Genomic DNA, 26,303 nt, shown 5'->3' on the forward strand with positions numbered 1-26,303 from the left:
CACAAAAAAATACACAAACTCATAGTAAAGTCCAGAAATGTGATTTTTGAATAAAAACTAATAAAAATATAATAAAAAGTAACTAAAACATACTAAAAACTATGTAAAAATAATGCCAAAAAGGGTATACATTATCCGCTCATCACGTACGCATGACACCCCAGGTTCGCATAGAGAACTGTGTATGTCCTGTTTTCATTCTTTCTTCTCTTTTCTTTTTCTACTTCCCTCCGCCCCTTCCCCCTCCCCCCCTTTTCTCTTCCTGTCTATCTCCTCTCTGGCGGTCCCACAGCTGCTGGAACCACTACTATTCTTCTTCTTCATCTCATTCTTCTTCTCCTCCTCCTCTCAACTTTCACTTCTCTTCATCTTTACTCCATTGCTTTGTTCAAGGTTTTACTTTCTTACTTCTTTTTACTTTTCTATTTTTTTAGTTGCTGCATTTAGTTACATTGTTTGTTGTTAGTAAGAGTATGGTAGTTTGAATTCTACTTTTTAGCTTAATGTAACTTGTTTAAGTTTTCTTATGTTTTATGTTCTTGTAGTTGGTGTTGAATTTGCTATTCAATTTTTGTTGATTAATTGGTTATTTTTATGCTCATTGATTTGTTTTGTATTGTTGTTTGATGTTATGGTGTTTCACATTTGCCTTTGGTTGCATCACACACTTGGTTGTAATAATTTGTATGCCCTTATCATAATGTACACCAAGTGTTTGTCAAAAGGAACCAATGGGATTTTACTTGATTTCTGGTCATGTTTTTCAAGTCAATGCTTGATCTTCTATGGCACATGCTTTCTTTGTGCATTGATGTTGATTCACCTTGTCTTTAGTAACAAAAACTCTATTGATGATTCCTTGCAATTTTTTTTCATTCAGACAAGATTAGTGATTTAAGCCTCTCTAACTCAATACTCTTCACTTTTTGTGCTTCATCGTCTTTGTTGGGTTAGGTTGAGACCGAATTTTTCCTGTTGTAACAAACCTTGCATGTGTTTATTGATGCTTGACATTGATGTATTGAATTGCTCTTTTCATGTCATTTACCTATGTTTCGGCTTCACTCTTGCATCACGTGTTAGTTGATGTGCCTCTATGGTTATATTGCATTCTCACTTACATGTTGTAGCTACCATGTAGTTGGGAACCCTTATCCTTGTCTGGCATTATTTCCTACTTGTATTTTCTTAACTTTGGTGTCTTTGAATCTAAACTTAATATTTTTTCTTTTCCCCTTTTCTCAATATGGCCACCAAGAAAGGGAAAGAAAAGGCTTCTAAGAAGACACCTAGCAAAGTGAGGATCGCAAGTCGGTCACCCGTTACCACCTACTAAGAGGCCAAAGACGGTTGACCACATTGATTAGGCGGAAAAAGAAGTTCCTCCACACAACCCAACAAGATTTTCTAACTGCTACTGTGAGCAAATGCACCCCAAGTTACTGGAGAGAACCCACTACTATGAACGACTACTATTTGTTCCAGATAACTTATCCCAATTATGGTGGACCGCATCAAGCGACATGGATGGAAATTTTTGAATAGAGATGTGAGCAAGGCCAATTTGTCTTGGGTGGATGTATTTTACGCTAATTTCTACACACCCACCCTTGACTCAGTTTTTGTGCACGGAAAATAAGTCCCAGTAACTGAAGCCGCTATTCAGCAAGGGCTTGGACTTTCACAAAGTCCAACAGGGAGGAATGCCTTTCAACAAGTAGAGTTTGAGTGCAGAACATTTGTTTTTTTATTGGGATTCCGTCATTGACACCATTGCACAACCCGGAAGTAACTGGATTTACGGGGCCTGCGAGTATAATTCTAAATGCATCTCGGTGAATGTGCTAACTATGGAAGCTCGGGTGTGGCAGCAGATCATGTCTAATTATGTCGTGCCAAGCACACATGAGTCTACAAACACTACATACAAGGCCGTCCTTGTCTGGTGTATCTTGAAGGAGAAACCTCTGAATCTCCTAAGACTCGTCAAACAAGCTATCGGTCGAGTCCAAACGATTGGCAACCATCCATTTTCTGCTTTAGTTACATAATTTCCATTTATAGTGGGGTTCCATATAAGGCTGACAATGAGGAACCACACCTGCCTAAAGGCAAGGTGTTTGTCCCGCATGCGAATTGTTCAACCCTCAGGTTGCAACCAAGGGCAACGACAAAAAATCGCATTCCAATCCCACCCATCAGCATTACCATCAACACCACCATCAGCAACTCAGCAGCCTATCCACCGCCTGATGATTGAGCTCATCCAAAAGATCGACTGGCAAGTGATGAGCAGATATTTATACGCTTTTTGGCATCATTTTCATATAGTTTTCATTATGTTTTCATAGGTTTTAGTTCAAAATTCACGTTTTTGCATTCTACTTTGAGTTTGTGTGTTTTATGGTGATTTCAAGTATTTTCTAGCTGAAATTGAGGAGCTTGAGCATCAGAAGCAGAGAAAGGACTACAGATGCTGTCAGGATCTGACCTCCGTGCACTCAAAGGAGCTTTTCTGGAGCTATAGAAGTCTAAATGGTGCGCTCTTAATGATTTTAGAAAGCTAACATTCAGGGCTTTTCATAAATATATATTAGTTTATACTTCATTTCGAAAATAAAGGACCAAAACTGGCGTTCAACGCTAGCCACCAGCCACATTCCTAGCGTCCAGCGCCCACAGGGAGCAGCTGGCATCCAACGCCCAGAATGGAGTCCCTAGCCAGCGTTCAACGGCTCTAAGGGATACTAGCTCGTGGGAAACACTCAACCTCAGCCCAAACACTCACCAAGTGGGCCCCAGAAGTGGATTTTCACACTACAAGACTAGTTTATCTTATTTTTGTAATTCCTAGTTAGCAGATTAGTATATATACATAAGAGTTCACTCTTGTTAGAGGACTCTTGCCCACTTTTACTTTTTCCATTGTATTTTCGAACAGCATGAGTCACTAACCTCCTAAGGTTAAGGATAGGAGCTCTGCTGAGTTTTATGGATTGATGAGCGGATATTTTATACGCTTTTTGGGGTTAATTTCATATAGTTTTTAGTATGTTTTAGTGCGTTTTTAGTTTGTTTCCATTAGTTTTTAGGAAAAATTCATATTTCTGGACTTTCCTATGAGTTGTGTGTTTTTCTGTAATTTCAGGTATTTTTCTGGCTGAAATTGAGGGAGCTGAGCAAAAATCTGATTCAGGCTGAAAAAGGACTGCTGATGCTGTTGGATTCTGACCTCCCTGCACTCAAAGTGGATTTTCTGCAGCTACAAAACTCGAAATGGCGCGCTTCCAATTGCGTTGAAAAGTAGACATCCAGGGCTTTCCAGCAATATATAATAGTCCATACTTTGCTCAAGGATAGACGACGTAAACTGGCGTTCAACGCCAGTTCTCTGCCCAATTCTGGCGTCCAGTGCCAGAAAAGGATTAAAAGTTGGAGTTCAATGCCAGAAATGGATCCAAACCTGGCGTTGAACGCCCAAAACAGCCTTATGCACGTGAATTGCTTAAGTCACAGCCCCAGCACACACCAAGTGGGCCCCAGAAGTGGATCTCTGCACCATCTATCATAGCTTACTCATTTTCTGTAAACCTAGGCTACTAGTTTAGTATTTAAACAACTTTTAGAGACTTATTTTGTATCTCATGATATTTTAGATCAAAACTTTGTACTCTTTGATGGCATGAGTCTCTAAACCCCATTGTTGGGGGTGAGGAGCTCTGCTGTGTATCGATGAATTAATGCAAGTATTTCTGTTTTCCATTCAAACATGTGTGTTCCTATCTAAGATATCCATTCACACCTAACTATGGAGAAGGTGATGATCAGTGACACTCATCACCTTCCTCAATCCATGAACGTGTGTCTGACAATCACCTCCGTTCTACATCAGATTGAATGAATATCTCTTAGATTCCTTAATCAGAATCTCCGTGGTATAAGCTAGATTGATGGCGGCATTCATGAGAATCCGGAAAGTCTAAACCTTGTCTGTGGTATTCTGAGTAGGATTCAGGGATTGAATGACTGTGACGAGCTTCAAACTCGCGAGTGCTGGGCGTAGTGACAGACGCAAAAGGAGGGTGAATCCTATTCCAGCATGATCGGGAACCTCAGATGATTAGTCGTGCTGTGACAGAGCACTTGGATCATTTTCACAAGAGGAGGGGATGTAACCATTGACAACGGTGATGCCCCAACACATCCCTTGTCATAGAAGGACGTGCGTGCGTGAATCAGAGAACAGAGGAAAGCAGAGATTCAGAAGACAAAGCATCTCCGAAACTCCAACATATTCTCCATTACTGCATAACAAGTAACTTTTAACCCATGCTCTCTTGTTCAGTCGCAATTCAACTGATAAATATAATTGACTTCCTGACTAAGAATTACAAGATAACCATAGATTGCTTCAAACCAACAATCTCCTTGGGATTCGACCCTTACTCACGTAAGGTATTACTTGGACGACCCAGTGCACTTGCTGGTTAGTCGTACGAGTGGTGAAAAGTGTGATTCACAATTCGTGCACCAAGTTTTTGGCGCCGTTGCCGGGGATTGTTCGTGTTTGAACAACTGACGGTTTATTTTGTTTCTTAGATTAGGAAAATTTTTCTTTTTGGTTTAGAGTCTCTTATTATCGTTCTTGGTAAAAAAAATGGAAATAATAATAATAAAAATACTTCTTCAAAACAAGTGTTACATTCATAACTCATTTGGCTAGAGCGTTAGTCTGTGTTCTTGGTAATTGGGTTAGAATCTTTTATATTTTTTTCAAAATCTTCTTTTTCATAAATAATAATTTCTCTATTAAATTTTGTGCCAAACTTTAAGTTTGGTGTTTTCTTGTTGATTTCCCTTTGGTTTTCGAAAATTTTGGTTTGGTTTTCTAAAAATTTTAAGTTTGGTGTTCTTTCTTCATGTTCTTGTGTGCTTGTGAATCTTCAAAGTGTTCTTAAGTTTTTCTTGTGTCTTGATCTTAAAATTTTTAAGTTTGGTGTTCCTTGGTGTTTTTCCCTCCTAAAAATTTTCGAAAACAAGGAGCATTAGATCTAAAAATTTTAAATCTTGTGCTATCTTATTGTTTTTCTCTCTCTTCTTAAAATTCAAAATATCTTTTCTCTCTATTTTAAAACATCTTTTCGAAATCTATTTCTAAAATTCAGATTTTTATTTAAAAATTTAAAACCTTTTTCAAAATTCATCATATCCTTTTCAAAATCTCCTAACCACTTTCTCTCCCCTCACTTTTTCGAAAATCTTTCACTCATTTTTATTTATTTTATTTTGATTTATTTTGTTTCCGAAATAAATAAATAAATAAATAAATAAATAAAAATATTTTTTCTATTTTACATCATCTCCCTTTCTCCATCATGGACCTAAGCGGAAGTGAACAGTCCAGGAGGACTCTGGGGTCATATTCTAACCCCTCTACTACTTCATATGGGAGTAGTATCTGTATACCCTCCATTGGAGTCAGTAGTTTTGAGTTGAATCCTCAGCTCATTATCATGGTGCAGCAAAGTTGCCAGCATTCCGGTCTTCCACAGGAAGAACCTACAGAGTTTCTGGCACAGTTTCTATAGATTACTGACACAGTACATGATAAGGAGGTAGATCAGGATGTCTATAGATTATTACTATTTCCATTTGCTGTAAAAGATCAAGCTAAGAGGTGGTTGAATAACCAACCTAAAGCCAGCATAAGGACATGGAAACAGCTGACAGAAAAATTCCTGAATCAATACTTTCCTCCAAAAAGGATGACACAGCTAAGGCTGGACATCCAAGGCTTTAAACAAGGAGATAATGAATCTCTTTATGATGCCTGGGAGAGATATAGAGTGATGCTACGAAAATGCCTCTCTGAAATGTTTTCAGAATGGGTTCAGTTAGACATCTTCTACTATGGGCTTACAGAAGGAGCTCAGATGTCTTTAGATTACTCAGCTGGTGGATCTATCCACATGAGAAAGACAATTGAAGAGGCTCAAGAGCTCATTGATACAGTTGCCAGGAATCAGCATCTGTATCTAAACAGTGACCCTTCCATGAAAGAAGAGGTTAAAACAGTAACTGCTGAACTCAGTCCTGTAAAACAAGCTGCTGAATTCAATCAGCAATTGGACTTTCTAACAAGGCAGCTAGCCGAATTTAAAGATAGGCTACAAGAGACAAGAATGGCCAATATACATATGGAAGAACAGTTTAGGCAAACAAAGCAGCAGCTGTCAAGGCAAATAACAGAAGAATGCCAAGCAGTTCAACTAAGAAGTGGGAAAACATTAAATACCCCACCTCAAGGCAGCAAAAAGCTAAGAAATGAGCAAACCACCCAAGATTCACCTGAGGACAGTAAGAGCCCAGAGAAAAATAATTCTGGCGCTAAAATGCCAGAAAATTGGTGGAAGGCTGGCGCTGAACGCCCAGACCATGGCCAAAACTGGCGTTCAACGCCAGAAACAAAGCAGGATTGGCGTTCAACGCCAGAAATGGGCAAGGATCTGGCGTTGAACGCCCAAAATGGGCAGGATCTGGCGCTGAACGCCCAAAATGGGCACAATTCTGGCATTCAGACGCCAGGAACAGACAAGGAGTTGGCATCTAACGTCACTCCAGTTTCTAACTCTGGCACTCAATTGCCAGTGAGGGATCAGACACACATAAATGCTAATAACAACCCCTCTAAAAAGGCTTCTTCAACCACTTCTGTAAGCAATAAACCTACAGCAACTAAGGTTGAAGAATATAAAGCCAAGATACCTTATCCTCAAAAACTCCGGAAAGAGGAGCAGGATAAGCAATTTGCTCGCTTTGCAGATTACCTCAGGACTCTTGAAATAAAGATTCCATTTGCAGAAGCACTTGAGCAAATACCTTCTTATGCCAAGTTCATGAAAGAGATCTTGAGTCATAAAAAGGATTGGAGAGAAACAGAAAGAGTTCTCCTCACTGAAGAATGCAGTGCAGTCATTCTGAAAAGCTTTCCTGAGAAGCTCAAAGACCCTGGGAATTTTCTGATACCATGCATATTAGAAGGTAATTTCACCAAGACAGCTTTATGCGATCTTGGGGCAAGCATCAACCTAATACCTGCATCCACTATCAGAAAGCTTGGCTTAACTGACGAAGTTAAACCGACCCGGATTTGTCTCCAACTTGCTGATGGCTCCACTAAATACCCATCAGGCGTGATTGAAGACATGATTGTCAGAGTTGGGCCATTCGCCTTTCCCACTGACTTTGTTGTGCTGGAAATGGAGGAGCACAAGAGTGCTACTCTCATTCTAGGAAGACCCTTCCTAGCAACTGGACGATCCCTCATTGACGTCCAACAGGAGAAAATAACCCTGAGAGTAAATGATGATGAGTTCAAGTTGAACGCTGTCAAAGCCATGCAACATCCAGACACATCAACAGACTGCATGAAAGTTGATCTTATTGACTCGTTGGTAGAAGAGATCAACATGGCTGAGAGTCTCGAATCAGAGTTGGAAAATATCTTTAAAGAAGTTCAGCCTGATTCGGAGGATTCAGAGGACATGGAAGAGCCTCTGAAATTTCTTCTGAAAGAGGAAAAACCTCCTAAACCCGAGCTCAAGCCATTACCACCATCCTTGAAATATGCATTTCTGGGAGAAGGTGACACTTTTCCAGTGATCATAAGCTCTGCTTTAAATTCACAGGAAGAGGAAGCACTTATTCAAGTGCTAAGGACACACAAGACAGCTCTTGGATGGTCCATAGGTGACCTTAAGGGCATAAGCCCAGCTAGATGCATGCACAAAATCTTATTGGAGGATAATGCCAAACCAGTCGTTCAACCACAGAGGCGGCTAAATCCAGCCATGAAGGAAGTGGTGCAGAAAGAGGTCACCAAATTACTAGAGGCTGGGATTATTTATCCTATTTCTGATAGCCCCTGGGTGAGCCCTGTCCAAGTCGTCCCAAAAAAGGGAGGCATGACAGTGATTCATAATGAAAAAAATGAACTGGTTCCTACAAGAACAGTTACAGGGTGGCGCATGTGTATTGACTACAGAAGGCTCAATACAGCCACCAGAAAGGATCATTTTCCTTTACCATTCATAGACCAGATGCTAGAAAGACTGGCAGGTCATGAGTATTACTGCTTTTTGGATGGCTACTCAGGCTATAACCAGATTGTAGTAGATCCCCAGGATCAAGAGAAAACAGCATTCACATGTCCATCTGGAGTGTTTGCTTATAGAAGGATGCCATTTGGGCTGTGTAATGTGCCTGCAACCTTCCAGAGATGCATGCTCTCTATTTTCTCTGATATGGTGGAAAAATTTCTGGAAGTCTTCATGGATGACTTCTCAGTATATGGAGACTCATTCAGCTCCTGTCTTGATCACCTGAAACTTGTTCTGAAGAGATGCCAAGAGACCAACCTAGTTTTAAACTGGGAAAAATGTCACTTCATGGTGACTGAGGGGATTGTCCTTGGGCATAAAATCTCAAACAAGGGGATAGAGGTGGATCAAGCAAAAATAGAGGTAATTAAAAAATTACCACCACCTGCCAATGTTAAGGCAATCAGAAGCTTTCTAGGGCATGCAGGATTCTATAGAAGGTTTATAAAGGATTTTTCAAAAATTGCAAAACCTCTAAGCAATCTGCTAGCTGCTGACACGCCATTTGTGTTTGACACAGAATGCCTGCAGGCGTTTGAAACGTTGAAAGCTAAGCTGGTCACAGCACCAGTTATTTCTACACCAGACTGGACATTACCATTTGAGCTAATGTGTGATGCCAGTGATCACGCCATCGGTGCAGTATTGGGACAGAGGCATGACAAGCTTCTGCACGTCATTTATTATGCTAGTCGCATTTTAAATGATGCCCAAAAAAATTACACAACCACAGAAAAAGAATTACTTGCAGTGGTTTATGCCATTGACAAGTTCAGATCATACTTAGTAGGATCAAAAGTGATTGTGTATACTGACCATGCTGCTCTTAAATATCTACTCACAAAGCAGGATTCAAAACCCAGGCTCATCAGATGGGTGTTGCTTCTGCAAGAGTTCGATATAGAAATAAGAGACAGAAAAGGGACAGAGAACCAAGTGGCTGATCATCTGTCCCGGATAGAGCCAGTAGAAGGGACGCCCCTCCCCTCTCTTGAGATCTCTGAGACTTTTCCGGATGAGCATTTATTCGCCATTCAGGAAACACCATGGTTTGCCGATATTGCAAACTATAAAGCTGCAAGGTTCATACCCAAGGAGTACAACAGGGTACAAAAGAAAAAATTAATTACTGATGCAAAGTACTACTTGTGGGATGAACCCTATCTCTTTAAGAGATGTGCAGACAGAATAATCTGTAGGTGTGTTCCTAGAGAGGAAGCACAGAGGATCCTATGGCATTGCCATGGATCTCAATATGGAGGCCATTTCGGAGGTGAGCGAACAGCCACCAATGTCCTCCAATGTGGCTTCTATTGGCCCACACTCCATAGAGATTTCCGAGAGTTTGTACGTAACTGTGACAGTTGCCAAAGAGCTGGTAATCTGCCTCATGGTTACGCCATGCCTCAACAAGGAATCTTGGAGATTGAGTTGTTTGACGTATGGGAATTGACTTCATGGGACCTTTCCCACCATCATACTCAAACACTTATATTCTGGTGGCAGTTGACTATGTATCAAAATGGGTTGAGGCCATTGCCACACCCACCAATGATACTAAAACAGTGCTGAAGTTCCTCCAGAAATATATCTTTAGCAGGTTTGGTGTCCCTAGAGTACTAATCAGTGATGGGGGCACTCACTTCTGCAATAAACAGCTTTACTCTGCCATGGTTTGGTATGGAATTCGCCATAAGGTGGCTACTCCATATCATCCACAAACTAATGGGCAAGCTGAAGTCTCTAACAGAGAATTAAAGAGAATCCTAGAACGGACAGTAAGTACCCGTAGAAAGGATTGGGCACGGAGCTTGGATGATGCTCTGTGGGCTTACAGAACAGCATTCAAGACCCCTATAGGGACCTCTCCATACCAACTTGTGTATGGTAAGGCATGTCACCTGCCCGTGGAACTGGAACATAAAGCCTATTAGGCAACCAGATTCCTAAACCTTGATGCCAAATTAGCAGGAGAAAAAAGATTGCTCCAGCTAAATGAGCTAGAGGAATTCAGATTCACAGCTTTCGAAAATGCCAAGCTTTATAAAGAGAAATCAAAAAAGTGGCATGACAGAAAGCTGTCATCTAGAATCTTTGAGCCAGGACAGAAGGTTCTGCTGTTCAACTCTAGACTCAGGCTATTCCCCGGGAAATTGAAATCCCGGTGGAGGGGACCATACGTGATTACAAGTGTTTCACCATATGGTTATGTGGAGCTTCAAGATATTGATTCTGATAAGAGGTTCATTGTCAATGGACAGAGAATCAAGCACTATCTTGAAGGCAACGTTGAGCAAGAGTGCTCAAGGCTGAAGCTAGACTAAAAGCTCAGTAAGGTCCAGCTAAAGACAATAAAGAAACGCTTGCTGGGAGGCAACCCAACCATGGGGCATCAATCCTCTAAGCATTTTGCCCTATTTCTATTTTTATTTTTATTTGTTTATATAGAGTTCATTGATAACAAGGTAAAGAATCAATTGCATAAGTTCACAGGGTTACAGAAGGAATCTGCACACAAAACAGAGAAAAAGAGCTCACTGGCAAGAAAACGCCAGTAAGAGCCTATTTTGGGCGTTCAGCGCCCAAAAGGGGTAGCCAGTGGGCGCTGAACGCCAGTAAGGATAGCAATCTGGCGTTCAACGCCAGAAAAGGGCAACAACTGGGCGTTGAACGCCCAGGAGAACAGCATTTGGGCGTTGAATGCCCAAAAAAGGCAGTGTTTGGGCGTTCAAACGCCAGGATAGTAGGGAGGAGCTCTCCTTCTACCCATCTCCTTTCTTTTCTTTTGCTTGAGGACAAGCAAACCTCTAAGTTTGGTGTCTTTATCCGTGATCACTAAGATCATGGCCCCTAAAGGAAAACAACCCACTCCAAGAGGCAAGAAAGAGAGTATTCCAAAACCACTTTGGAATCAAGGGAAGTTCTTAACCAAGGAACTGAAGCGTCAGGAGTTATCTCTTGAAGGACCAAGCGCCTCACGGACTAGAGGAACATCCACTTCCAAACCTCAAGGTTGTTGAGTTCTAATCTTAGCCTTAACTCTGTGATAACTGTTCTTATTTTAGTTTTACCTTAGGAGTCATATAGTAGTAATGAGTATCTATTTTGATTTTATCTCCAATTAAGTTATAGTCTATTTTTCTCATCATCAACAAACATGAATAAAATAGTAGATCTTTTGAATAAGAGGCAATAAAATTTCGAGTTTTTAATAAGAGAAATTCTAATTAGTTACATGTGGTGGCAATGCTTTCTGTCTTCTGAATGAATGCTTGAATAGTGCATATGTCTTTTGAATTTGTTGTTTAAGACTGTTAAATATGTTGGATCTTGAAAGAATGATGAACATGAGACATGTTATTGATAATCTGAAAAATCATAAAAATGATTCTTGAAGCAAGAAAAAGCAGCAAAGAACAAAGCTTGCAGGAAAAAAAAAGAGAGAGAGAGAAAGCAAGCAGAAAAAGCCAAAGCTCTTAAAACCAAAAGGCAAGAGCAAAAAGCCAATAGCCCTTAAAACTAAAAGGCAAGGGTAATAAAAAGGATCCCAAGGTTTTGAACATCAGCGGATAGGAGGGCCTAAGGGAATAAAATCCTGGCCTAAGCGGCTAAACCAAGCTGTCCCTAACCATGTGCTTGTGGCGTGAAGGTGTCAAGTGAAAACTTGAGACTGAGCGGTTAAAGTCAAGGTCCAAAGCAAAAAGAAGAGTGTGCTTAAGAACTCTGGACAGCTCTAACTGGGGACTTTAGCAAAGCTGAAGTCACAATCTAAAAGGTTCACCTAATTATGTGTCTGTGGCATTTATGTATCCGGTGGTAATACTGGAAAACAAAGTGCTTAGGGCCACGGCCAAGACTCATGAAATAGCTGTGTTCAAGAATCATCATACTGAAATAGGAGAATCAATAACACTATCTGAATTCTAAGTTCCTATAGATGCCAATCACTCTGAGCTTCAATGGATAAAGTGAGATGCCAAAACTGTTCGGAAGCAAAAAGCTACTAGTCCCGCTCATCTAATTAGAATCTGAGCTTCACTCAAAACTCTGAGATATTATTGCTTCTCAACCTATTAATCTTCTATTTTATTTGTCTAGTTGCTTGAGGACAAGCAACAGTTTAAGTTTGGTGTTGTGATGAGCGGATATTTTATACGCTTTTTGGGGTTAATTTCATATAGTTTTTAGTATATTTTAGTGAGTTTTTAGTTTGTTTCCATTAGTTTTTAGGAAAAATTCATATTTCTAGACTTTACTATGAGTTGTGTGTTTTTCTGTAATTTCAGGTATTTTTCTGGCTGAAATTGAGGGAGCTGAGCAAAAATCTGATTCAGGCTGAAAAAGGACTGCTGATGATGTTGGATTCTGACCTCCCTGTACTCAAAGTGGATTTTCTGGAGCTACAAAACTCAAAATGGCGCGCTTCCAATTGCGTTGGAAAGTAGACATCTAGGGCTTTCCATCAATATATAATAGTCCATACTTTGCTCAAGGATAGACGACATAAACTGGCGTTCAACGCCAGTTCTCTGCCCAATTCAGGCGTCCAGCGCCAGAAAAGGATTAAAAGTTGGAGTTCAACGCCAGAAATGGATCCAAACCTGGCGTTGAATTCCCAAAACAGCCTTATGCACGTGAATTGCTTAAGTCTCAGCCCCAGCACACACCAAGTGGGCCCCAGAAGTGGATCTCTGCACCATCTATCATAGCTTACTCATTTTCTGTAAACCTAGGCTACTAGTTTAATATTTAAACAACTTTTAGAGACTTATTTTGTATCTCATGACATTTTAGATCAAAACTTTGTACTCTTTGACGGCATGAGTCTCTAAACCCCATTGTTGGGGGTGAGGAGCTCTGCTGTGTATCGATTAATTAATGCAAGTATTTCTGTTTTCCATTCAAACATGCGTGTTCCTATCTAAGATATCCATTCGCGCCTAACTATGGAGAAGGTGATGATCAGTGACACTCATCACCTTCCTCAATCCATGAACGTGTGTCTGACAATCACCTCCGTTCTACATCAGATTGAATGAATATCTCTTAGATTCCTTAATCAGAATCTCCGTGGTATAAGCTAGATTGATGGCGGTATTCATGAGAATCCGGAAAGTCTAAACCTTGTCTGTGGTATTCTGAGTAGGATTCAGGGATTCAGAAGACAAAGCATCTCCGAAACTCCAACATATTCTCCATTACTGCATAACAAGTAACTTTTAACCCATGCTCTCTTGTTCAGTCGCAATTCAACTGATAAATATAATTGACTTCCTGACTAAGAATTGCAAGATAACCATAGATTGCTTCAAACCAACAATCTCCGTGGGATTCGACCCTTACTCACGTAAGGTATTACTTGGACGACCCAGTGCACTTGCTGGTTAGTGGTACGAGTGGTGAAAAGTGTGATTCATAATTCGTGCACCATGGATCAATAATAATACTGTTTTCATTCAATATGTCTGATTCTATTCTCTTATGCAACATTGTTCTTCATCTTATGAATTGAGGGTGACTTGTGACAATCACCCTTGTTCTACATGGGTTCCGTGCGATTTCTGACTCAGATAGCGTTGAACTATAGCTAGAGATTGCATTGCGGATTCCAATAGAGCATCTAAGCAACTTTAGATATATGACATGTAATCCTGTTGACTATGGGTGCATGAAGTTTCTGTGGCGTTAAGGCTAGAGTCAGAAAAACAGCACTTTCTGATCCAGAAGATCTGCCTTGTCTGTGGCACCTTTAGTAGAATCGTGAAGGAAAATGGACTGCCTAGAGCTTCATCTTCTGCTACAGTGAGAAACCTAGACTTGCCTTGATGAGAAGACATGAGTCATCTCAACGTGGTGGATTGCTGCAGTAGAAGTGGTTAACTTGATGAGAGGACATAAGTTAATCACTTACAACTGCCATCGAAAGAATCAAAAGGTTATTGAAGAAGACAGTAAGAAAAGTTAATTCGGAAGGACAAAGCATCTTCGAAGCCTCAATCATTCTATCACCATTAAATTCTTATCTACCTAGTAACGTTCTATTTATCTGTTTTTATATGCTTTTCGTGACAAACTATAATTTCTATCCGCCTAATTAAGATCTGCACGGTGTCCACTGCTTGCTCAAACCAACAATCCTCGTGGGATCGACTCTGACTCACCTCAGGTATTACTTGGACGACTCGGTATACTTGCCGGTCTATCTGTGCGAATTCTGCGGAGCCAGTTTCGTGCACCAAGTTTTTGGCGCCGTTGCCGGAGATTGTTCAGATTTGACAAACTACTGGATTATCTTGTTGCTTAAATTAGGTACTTTTTTTTAATTTTGTTAAGAGTCTTTTATTTTCTTTTTCGAAAAAATCAAAAAAATTTCAAAAACCTTTGCTTTTCTTTTTTGATCTTTATCTTTTTGTTTGAGTCTTTGTTCTTGTTCTTGTTAAATTTTCAAACTTTCTTATTTTCTTTTCAAAAAAATTTTCAAAAATAGTGTCTTTTGTTTGAGTCTAGTGTCAATTCTTAAGTTTAGTGTCAATTCTTTTGTTTGAGTCTAGTGTCTTTTGTGTGTTCTAGTTTCAAAAATTTTGATTGTTTTTCTCTTTCTTCATTAATTAAAAAAAATCAAAAATATCTTTTTATCTTTAACTAAATTTTCGAAAATTCCAAAAGTATTTTCAAAATTTTAATTTCAAATGATTATCTTATCTTATCTTATCTTAATTTTAAATCTTTTCAAAAATCATATCTTTTTTAAATCTTTATCTTATCTTTTTATCTTTCTTTAAATTTCAAAAAAATCTTATCTTATCTTATTTCAAATTTTAAAATCAAATCTTTTTCAAAAATCAAATCTTTTTTTCAAATATTTATCTTATCTTGTTTCAATTTCAAAATTCAAAATTAAATCTTTTTCAAATCTTTTTAAATTCTTATCTTATCTTTTCTAATTTTAAATTTTAAATTCAAATCTTTTTCTAATCTTCTATCTTATCTTACATTCAAATCTTTCTTAGTTAGTTACTTGTTTTCTCTTTCTTCTTTTTCAAGACTTCCTAACTAATTCTTTTCTTTTCTATTTTGGAAAACTTCTCTTCTCTTTCTCTCTCCTCTTTTTCGAAAATCACATTCAAGTTTTCAAATCTTTTTAAATTAATAAATAAAATAAAAATAGAAATTATTTTAACTTTCAAATTCTTCTTCCCTTTTATACGAATTCTTCATCTCCTTCCTCTATCTTCATTCTTCTTTCTTTTTCACAACTCATAGGGAGTCCTCTATTCTTTAACATAGAGCTCACATTCTTCTTCTTTCTTATTTTCTTTTTCTTGTTTATGAGTAGGAACAGAGATAAAGAACCTCTCTTTGATCCTGATCCTGAACCTGAGAGGACCCTAAGGAGGCATTTACAACAAGTTAAAGCACAACACTTCAGAGAAAATCTCACAAAACCTTTCGAACAAGAAACAGAGAATACATACATGGCAGCCGAACAGAATAATGGAGGAGATGCAAGGATGATTCTTGGTGACTTCATTGCACCAACTTCTAACCTCTATAGCAGAAGCATCTCTATACCTGCCATTAGAGCTAATAACTTTGAGCTAAAGCCTCAGTTAGTTTCTCTAAGGCAACAGAATTGCAAGTTTCATGGACTTCCACTGGAAGATCCACATAAGTTCCTATTTGAATTCTTGCAAATTTGTGATATTGTTAAGACTAATAGAGTGGATCATGAGGTCAACAGACTTATGCTTTTTCCTTTTGCTGTCAGAGACAGAGCTAAGATATGGTTAGATTCTCAACCTAAGGAAAGCCTGGACTCTTAGAAAAATTTGTTCAATGCCTTCTTGGCCAAGTTCTTTCCACCCAAAAAGATGAGCAAGCTCATGATGGAAGTTCAAACCTTCAGACAAAAAGAGGGTGAATCCCTCTATGAAGCTTGGGAAAGATACAAGCAACTGATCAGGAGTTGTCCTCCTGACATGCTCTCAGAATGGTCTATCCTAGGAATCTTCTATGATAGTCTATCTGAGATATCCAAGATGTCCTTGGATCATTCTGCTGCTGGATCACTCCACTTGAAAAAAACGCCTGAAGAGGCGCAAAAACTCATTGAAATGTTTGCAAACAACCAATTTATGTATACTTCTGAGAGAAACCCTGTGAACAATGGGGTAGCTCAGAAGAAAGGGGTCCTGGAAGTTGACACTCTGAATGCCATATTAGCTCAGAATAAGATCTTGACCCAACAGGTTAATATGATCTCTCAGTACTTGACTGGATCACAAGCTGCAACTGGCAAAACCCAAGATACCTCCTATGATGGAGATGCCTATGATCTAAATCAACCTTTAATAGAGGAGGTGAATTACATGGGAGAACCCTATGAAAACACCTACAACCCTTCATGGAGGAATTATCCTAACCTTTCATGGAAGGATCAATAGAAGCATCAACAAGGCTTCAATAATAATCAAGGTGGAAGAACCAATAACAGACCACCATTCCCATCTTCTCAACAGCAGATGGAGACTCCTAGGCAGAGCCTTTCTAACTTAGCAACCATAGTCTCTAAACTCTCTAAGACCAATCACTATTTTATAACAGAAACTAGGTCCTCCATCAAAAATCTGGAGGTACAAGTTGGTCAACTGAGCAAGAGAATCCCTGAAATCCCTTCAAATACTCTTCCTAGTAACACTAAAGTAAACCCAAGAGAAGAGTGCAATACCATCACTACAGAAGTGAAGGCCGAATCTAAGGAGGCATTAGTGGTGTTGAACGCCAGTAAGGAGGTCCTTACTGGGCGTTCAATGCCCAAGGAAGCGCCATCACTGGCGTTGAGCGCCAGTAAGGAGGTCCTTACTGGGTGTTCAACACCCAAAGCAGTACCAAAGCAAGCATTGAACGCCAGTACAGGGATGCATGATGGGCATTCAACGCTCAAAGAAACACAAGTCCTGGCATTGAATTCCACAATAGGGATAGTTGGCAACCCTAAGCCCACTGAGAACTCCCCTATTGAAGAACTGATAGAACCCAAGGTTCATAAGGAACCCATTGAAGTTCCATTGAATGCTTGGTTGAATATCATATAATCTAAAGAGTACTCCTCCTCTGATGAGGAAGAGAAAACTAGGGAAGAGTAAGTTGTTCGGTACCTAGGAATTCTGATGAAGCTGAATGCCAAGCTATTTGGCACAGAGCCATTAGATGAAGAACCTCCAGTGCTTACCAAGAAACTCAATGTCTTGGTCCAGCAAAAGTTACCTCAGAAGAAACCGGATCCTGGGCACTTCTTAATTCCTTGCACCATAGGTATCATGACCTTTGATAAGGCTCTGTGTGACCTAGGGTCAAGCATAAACCTCATGCCTCTCTCTGTAATGGAGAGGCTGGGAATCTTTGAGGTACAAGCTGCAATAATCTCACTAGAGATGGCAGACAAGTCCACGAAAAATGCTTATGGACTGGTAGAGGATGTCTTGGTGAAGGTTGAAGACCTTTACATCCTTGCTGATTTCATAATCCTGGATACTGGGGAGGAAGAGGATGAATCCATCATCCTTGAAAGACCCTTCCTAGCCACAGCCAAGGCTGTAATTATTGTAGACAGAGGAGAACTAGTCCTGTAATTAGATGAGGACTATCTTGTGTTCAAGGTTCATAAACCTCATTCAACCTCAACTAAAGGAAGCACCATTCATAAACATGAAGTGCTTCAACCACTCCTCGCTGTACAGAGCCTAACAGAGCCCCCAGACACCAATTCTAAGTTTGGTGTGGGGCAACCATCATTAAGCTCTAAGAGGAATGGTAGTGACGGAGGAAAAATGTCGGTAAAGATTTTCACAAAAATATCGCATTGCAAGCATAGTTCTAAACCGTCAATTAAACCTCAATCAACGTTTAGATTGTTTGTCACAAATACAAACCCAATAAAATTAACCAAAGTATTCAAACCTCGGGTCGTCTCTCAAGGAATTGTAGGGAAGTGTAGTTTATTACTGGTTATGGAAAAGTATATTTTCGGAATTTTTGAAATAAGGAACAAGAAAATATAGATTGCGAGAAAAATAAACTAATAACTAAGAAAGCTCTTAGCAAGGATTGAGAATTAGAAGTCCTATCCTCATTATCATCGTCAATTGTGATGGTAAATGTGAATTGCCTTCACTTACTTAACCTCTAACCAATGGAGGAAGGTCAAGTGCATACAATCAACTTGAGTTCACAAGTCCTAGTCAACTCATAGTGAGAGACTAGATTTAGTGAAGTTCAAGCTAACCGGAAATCTTCAATTACCATTCAACAAGAGACTTTGACAATTCAAGAGTCTCTAATTATTCAATCCAAGTCAAGAATATAAAAATCTAATTTAAAATCCACCCAAGCATTTTATTAAACACATGGAAGGCACAAAATAAAAGCATAGAGAATTAATAAGAGATAATAAAATCTAAGATACCCAATTCCAAGACAACAATAACCAATAATTAAAGAAAGAACAATAAAATAAAAATATAAATTGCATTAATCTAAATCAAAGGGAGCAAGAGTGCATCAACAATGAAGTAAACAAACGGAAGCAATAACAAATAAACTAAAAGAAGTAAGATGCTAGAACAAACAAGAGTAAAGGAAAACTAAATTAAAGAAAGGTGAAAATCTGAATCTAAGAAGAAAAAAGACTAAAAACCCTAAAACCTAGAGAGATGAGAGAGCCTCTCTCTCTAGAAACCTACATCTAAAACCTAAAGTGTGATTGAATGAATTGTGAATGATTCCATCTTCCAGCTTCACTCTGCAGCCTCTTATCCTCATTTTTGGGCCCGAAACTGGGTCAAAAGCAGCCCAGAAATTGCCCCCAGCGTTTTCTCGCAACTGAGCCACGTGACGCTTGATAAACCCCGTTTTTAGGGTTTATCATGTATAGAATTTAAGGGTTTTATCAATGATCTTCCACACTTATTCATATAAAACTGTATGATTTTGTGTTCCTCTCCCAACTTTGTCTCATAGATGAAAATATGCTTCTTTTGCATCAAAATTGATATATTGTAATCCTCCTCTATTACCATTCGATGCCTTGATCTGTTTGTTAAGTGGTTTCAGAAGTTACAGGGCAAAAATGGCTAAGAGGAGTGAAGGAAGCATGCATGAATGGAAGGACCATGGAATAAAGCAAATCTTGGAACTTAGGCATGTGCGCGCACGCGCACCGTGCGCGTACGCGTGGATGTGTACACCCAGAGCCGGCTGAGTGGAGCCGAGACGAGAAGCCGGCGCACTTATGTGGCTGGGCCACAAGTCATTGAACGCGCGCACTATGCGCCTACGCGCAGATCGCAGAGGACCCCATGTGCGCGTACGCGTATAGTGCGCGTATGCGCCGATGTGCGCACGTGATTTTTTAATCAAAATACGTGACCAGCGATTTCAGGGAGTCCCAGGCCCTGTTTTGGAGCAGAATTTTAGAGGAAAAGCTTAAGAAGACCAAGAATTAGGAGTGTTAGGACAATTAATCATAATTCTAAATATTTTAGGGAGTTAGTTACATTTTGATTTTAGAGAGAGAAACTCCAACTTCTCTTTAGGATTTCACTTCCTCCATTGCAATTTGATGACATGTCACCATGTCATGTCTTTCTATATTTATTCATACAAGAAATTGATGATTTGTGCTTGAATAATGAATGCTTTTGTACTTAATTGGTATATTTCCTTGATCTTTTAATTTTATAAATCTTGTAGGAAATAAGAAGAAAAAAAAGCAAAGAAGCACAAAATAAGCTAAAAAGGAGAAAAAAAAAGAGCTTTGGGGCACACTTTGAAGTTGGAGCACACTTTGGAGCCTTAGGCCACGCTTTTAAAAGCATGGCCCATGACCAAATCAAGGAAGAGAAGCGTGGTCCAAAGGAAGAAAAGCGTGGCTCAAAACAAGGAGCAAGAGCACAAAGCTCTTGCCAAGAGCTTAGAGCTCTTGTGGAGAGCTTTACTTCAAATAATCAAAAGCCAAGCTCTTGCCAAGAGCTTAAAAGCTCTTGCCAAGAGCTTTATCAAAAGCACATGGAAGAAGGAAGCAAGGCAAGCTCACATGCAAAGCTCTTGCCAAGAGCTTTGCCCATGAGCTTTTTCGGGCTGCTTCAAGGAAAAATCAAGGGAAAAAGAGCTCAACAATGCACTCACCAAGGCTTGAACCCAAGACCAAGGGGGAGGGAGGCAAGAATTTTCGCTAAGTTAAAATCTGGGCGTTTACAGCATGACCATGCCTCCTTCAAAGGGCCATAACTTGAGCTACAGAAGTCCGATTGATGTGCTTCTAGTTGCGTTGAAAAGCTGACATTCAGAGCTTTCCAACGATATATGGTAATCCGTATTTGGCATGAAACTGAGGCACGAGTAAAAGGCATCTTTAAGGACCAAAAATAAGCAAAAATAAATCAAAGTGGCTTCACCAGGATTCGAAGAGGGAAACCAAGGGAAGCAAGGAAGTAGCGCTCTCCTTGAGAGCTCCAAAGCTCTCCTTGAGAGCTTTATCATGGGTCTCCTCATGAAAATATAAGAAAAAGGGCTCACAAAATGCTTCCATCATGGTTCGAACTTAGAGTTTCTCTCCAAAACAAAGGGGTGCTTCTAATAGAGCTCTTACGGAGAGCTTTGAAGCTCTTGGGGAGAGCTTTGCCCTGGGAGTGTGACCCATGGTCCAAAAATCAAATTAATTCAATCCTGCACCAAAATTTAAAAGTCCATGGATATCACTTCAAGGCACAAGAACAAGTTAGCTTAGGAATTTATTTTTAATTGTAATTTATTAAGAATTTCATTTTTCATTTTCATTTTCATCTTGTGAAAAGCCTATAAAAAGGCATCTGCTTCATTTCTTTAGGGGGGAGCACCATTGAGAAGGCTAGCTCCAATAGGGAGTTTTACACTCTTTAGTTTTCATTTTGATTTCTCTCTTAGTTTTCTTTTCTGTTTTGAAATTTTGGATTGAGATTGGAAGGAATTCTGTTTTCATTCTCCATCTGCAACTTCTCTTGTTATTTTTCTGCATAATTCAAGAAATTGTGATTTGAATCAAAGCTTTCATTTACTGCTTCCATTTGTCTTTATTATTCAATCTGTTTGCTGTTGGATCAAGGAAGGAATTGAGATCTAGACTTATTTTCTAGTCTCTTTGATTTCCTGAGATCTTCAATTTCATTTTGTAATTAAGCTGAGTTTCATCTCTGTTTAGCTTTCTCAAGCAATTTTGCTTTGCTATTTTTTTTACTGTTTCATTGAAATTGTTGAGTGCTCTTTGAGATTTCAAAATTGATTTAAGTCTTCTTGCTGATTTCCTTTTCTGCTACAATTTCCTTCTCTGCAATTTTTACTTTCTGCTCATATTGCTCCCAATTTACTTTCCTGCACGTGTGTTCCTCTGCACTTTACATTTGAGCCACTATGATCTGAATTTACTTTTCATGCAATTTTAATTTCCTTGCAATTGTTCTAAGCTTTGATCTACTGCTTTCATTTAATTTCCCTGCTCCCACTCTCCTTTATATTTGATGCAATTTACATTTCTTGTCATTTAAGTTTCTGCAATTTACATTGCTTACTCTTTAAGTTTCAGTTCCATTTACTTTCTGCAATTTAAATTCATTTCAATTTTACATTCTGTTGATCAGTTTCACCCAATCACTCAATGTTAGCTTGACTAAACTAATCACCCACTAAAGTTGCTTGATCCATCAATCCTTGTGGGATCGACCTCACTCTTGTGAGTTATTACTACTTGATGCGACCCGGTACACTTGCCGGTTAGATTTGTGTGTTTGGAATTCGTTTTTCCACAAAAACACCATCACAATTCTCCTTTGATTCCTTGGTGAGATCCATTGCTAATTCACTTTTGCTTTAATACAAGTTGTCGATCCACTCTTCATCAACTCTTAATTGATACTCTTTTAATTCAATCTCTTAGATCTAGATTTCTTTGACTTTGTTGCCTTGAATTTGGATTAATAAACTGTGGAATTTCATTCAATTGCTTGATTGTTGATGATTGTTTGGATTAGATAGCTTTAATTCAATCTTTTTCTCTCAATTACATCATGTCTTCTTTGATTGCCTACCAATTGTTTGTGATAATGACAACCCTAGCTATGGAGTAGATTTCCCTTACTTGGCTTAGGGGTTGAGTTATTAGAGACACTTGAATAGTGGATATCAATTGTAGATTATGAATTGAGGATTGCTAATTGACTTGGAGTGCACTAAAGCTAGACTTCCCTAGGGTGAGACTAGGACTTGTGACTCAAGTTAGTTACTCTTATTTGACTTTCCTCCATTGTTAGGGGGTTAACTAAGTGAAGCAACAATCAATTCTTATCATAATTGAAGGAAACTATAATGATGGAACTTCCAATACTAAAGGCCTTTATCTCAATTAATTGTTGTTTGCTTTTGTTAGCTTAAATTTTTGTACCAACTCTCAAAACCACAAAAGATTTCCTAATCAATGATGTGCATTCTAAAGCAATTCCTAGGGAGAACGACCCGGGATCAATACTCTCGGTCATAGATTTTAGAATTGTTTGATGCGATATTTGCGTGGTGGTTGGACTATACTCACGATTGGATTCATTGTTAATTTCTAACCGGCTTACGCATATTTCGGTTCATCAAAATGGCGCCGTTGCCGGGGAGTTGCTTATGTGTGCCATTCTATTGGTTAGTGTGAATATGTTAATATGTGGATACTTGCATTTCCCTATTGATTATTTCTTTGTTTGATTCTTAGTTAGGATTAGTCTTTGTTTAGATACCAATTGATGTCATGAGCTTCTTATCTCCTTCATTGTATGACGCGTTCACTACCAAATCTGAGCTTAGTACCATTTGATTCGGAAATTGAAAGAACTTTGCTTCACATTAGGCAAGCTCAAAGGCAGTTAGCCTTTGAGGAAGGTGAAAAGGATTTTACCAAATCACCAACCATATCACCGTCATCCAACGAAGGCACTAATTACTCTTCCGTTGATACTACTAATAGTTCTTCTTTTGATCTAGGTATTGACGATATGACCGCTCCAAGGAGAGTTACTCTCAAGGAAGCGGGTGCACCGGATTCTGTTCTTCAACCTCTCCATGTACTTCATCCCAACTTGAATGCAAACTTTGAACTCAAGACCGCTCTCATCAATCTTTTACCAAATTTCCATGGACTTCCCGCACAAGATCCAATTAGACTCCTCAAGGACTTTCATGGTGTATGCTCGACTACTAGGCGGGAAGGATCCAATGAAGTGGCTATATGGTTGTTTGCCTTTCCCTTCTCTCTTGAGGGAAGAGCCAAAGAGTGGTTTTATACCTTACCTAGTGATGTTGTGTCCGATTGGGACTTGCTTAGAAGAGAATTCCTTGATAAATTCATGCCCATAGAAATGACAGACAAGCTAAGGAAAGAGATCTCATGTATTGTACAAGGCGAGATGGAAACTTTACATGAGTATTGGGAGCGATTTCGTAAACTTCTTGACTCATGTCCCAACCACATGGTTGACACTCAAGTATTGCTTAGCTATGTGTGCCAAGGCATGAGGGAGCAAGATAAGAATTTATTGGATGCCTCAAGCAACGGTTCTTTGTTAAAGTATAGAACGGCGGAGGAGACATGGCAACTCATTACCGACTTGGCCGAATCCACTCAACATGCTAGACAAAGAATCAACCGCCCAAAGGCCGTGAATGAAGTTTCTTCTAGTGGTGAGACTGCTACCCTTACTAAGACCTTGTGTGAGATGACAAGTCTTCTAAAGCAACTCCAAGTGAATCAACAACAACCTCCATCTCAACAACAACCACCACCTCCTCAAAATCAACAATGTCAACAATTGGTCCCCAAAAAGTGTGTGGCATTTGCTCATGCTACTCCCACTACACGGATGAGTGTCCAAGTCTCCAAGAAGATAATACTCTAGCGGCTACCCACAACTTTTATGATCGCTCCTACTATGAACGTGCCAATCAAGGATACCATTCACAAGGGAGCAATTATAACCAAGGGTACCCCCAACAAGGAGGTAACTATAGCCAAGGGAGTAACAACTCCCATCAAGGTTGGAGGGATGGTTCCAACCAAAGTTGGCGGGACAATTATCAACAAGGAGGTGGGGACAATGGAGGCAACCAAAGATAGAACAACAACACTCCACAAAACCAGTACTCACAAAATCCTCTAAACCAACAACTAAACCAAGGAAGAAACTATCAAACCTACATACCAGCTCATAGACAACCACTTTCACCCAACCAACCACAAGCACCACAAATCACTTATCCTTTCACTTCTCCAAATCAAGATGACACACTCTGATCCATACTTCAAGGGCAAAAAGAACTCTAAAACACACTCAACTCAAGTCTTAATGGTCTTACTTCCACCCTCCAAGCTCTCATTACTCGCATGGAGCCACCTTCTACCCCTACTCCTCAAGCCTCAACCTCTAGTACCATACCTTCTCAACCTCTACCCAACCCCAAGGGTGGCATTAATGCCGTAACCTTGAGGTCCAGAACCCAATTGAAAGAAAGGGACTCAAGGGCACCTAGCCCAATGATAGTTGCTCAAGAGGAAGATGGAGTTAAGATAGAAGAAATTGAAGAGGAGGAGGAATCACATGTGATAGTTGAAAATGAAACCCCTCAACCAAAGAGTGAAGTCCCTAGAAAGGAGCAAGTTCTAGAGGAAGTGGCTCAACCAATAACATTTTTTACATTGACAAGAAAAGCTAGAAAGCGTGTAGAACTTGACCCAAAATGGTAGAGATGTTCAAGAAAGTGTAGGTAACTATCCCCCTCTTTGATGCCATACATCAAGTGCCTAAATATGCGAAATTTCTTAAGGACTTGTGTATGAAAAAAGATAGAATTCATGAGTTGGAAACCATTCCATTGGAGAATTCTATTTCGGCTTTGGTAGGACCATTTAGGCTTTGGTAGGACCATTTCGAAAAAGTGTGTTGATCCAGGTCCTTGTTTAGTCTCTTGTGTCATTGATGGAGTCCAATTCATTGATTGTATGTGCGACCTTAGTGCATGCGTTAGCATTATGTCTCTTTCCGTTTATCATCTATTGAAGCTCCCACCGTTGAAGTGGTCGGCGGCTAGGTTTGTCTTGGCGGACAAGAGCATAATAACCGTGACGGGTATTGCGGAAGATGTGTTGGTCAACATCAAGGGTTTGATATTTTCAATTGATTTCCATATCATTGAGATGCCACCAAGTGAATCCGACAGGGCATCATCTATCCTACTTGGGAGACCGTTTTTGAGAACCTCTAGATTCAAGTTTGATGCCCATTCGGGAACCTACTTGTTAGAATACTAATTGATCCTAATTGATCCTAATTGAATATACTAAATAATACTAATTGATCCTAATTGATCCTAATTATATTCTAACACTACTCATTTGAGATAGATGAAAAAGTTATAAGTTTTAGCCTAGAAGAGGCAATGAGGCACCCACCGGAGAACTATTCCATATTCCAGTGTGATCTAATTGATAACATTGTGACCGAAGTGCATTATGCAAAGCTAGAAGAGAAACATATGATTGAAGAAGAAAGTAAAGATCCAAGTGAAGAAGTTCAAGTGATAAGGCAAGAGCAAAAGTTAGAATTGAAGCCATTGCCACCCCACCTAAAGTATTCATACCTTGATGAAGCCCACAAATTCCCGGTGATCATAGCAAGGGAACTAAATCCTCAAAAAGAAGAGAAGTTGCTATGCGTTTTGAGGAAGAACAAAAGGACAATAGGAGCTATCGGTCCAAACATTCATCAACCAGTTCTTTAGAGTTAACCAACACTATTTTTTTCTTATTTTTTTGTGCTATTTTTTTTTTAGATAGTTTCTTGAAAAGTTGTTATTGTCATATCATCAAACTGTTAAACTACCACTAAGATTAACAACCTTCTAATTGATTCTCAAAACCAATTCATAAAACTAGATGAAAAAAGAAGAAAATAAATAGTTCGGATATTTTTCTTTTTCAATCAAGATTGACATGAACTTGAATGCAAGTTGAGATATGCAATTTACAAGACAAACAGTCATTTATGACGCACCTTTTTTTTTAGTCATAATATAGGT

The 26,303-nt window shown here is 39.3% G+C and overlaps 1 protein-coding gene and 1 non-coding gene across 2 annotated transcripts; one reads left to right on the top strand and one right to left on the bottom strand.

Moving 5' to 3' along the window:
- Positions 1 to 7,544: 7,544 nt before the first annotated feature.
- LOC148574062 (uncharacterized) lies at positions 7,545 to 26,006 on the top strand. The gene is made up of 5 exons (XM_088505854.1): positions 7,545 to 7,862; positions 7,959 to 9,241; positions 23,083 to 23,974; positions 25,288 to 25,387; positions 25,630 to 26,006. Exons 1-5 carry the CDS (start codon positions 7,545 to 7,547, stop codon positions 26,004 to 26,006), a joined length of 2,970 nt encoding a protein of 989 aa, XP_088361980.1.
- On the bottom strand, positions 16,037 to 16,140 carry LOC148574063 (small nucleolar RNA R71). Its single transcript, XR_015906466.1, has one exon. It is a non-coding gene; the product is annotated as a small nucleolar RNA R71 (small nucleolar RNA).
- Positions 26,007 to 26,303: the final 297 nt, after the last annotated feature.

Source organism: Arachis ipaensis, chromosome B2 (assembly GCF_059453495.1).
Source record: "Arachis ipaensis isolate K30076 ecotype BB chromosome B2, ASM5945349v1, whole genome shotgun sequence".
Lineage (NCBI taxonomy): Eukaryota > Viridiplantae > Streptophyta > Magnoliopsida > Fabales > Fabaceae > Arachis > Arachis ipaensis.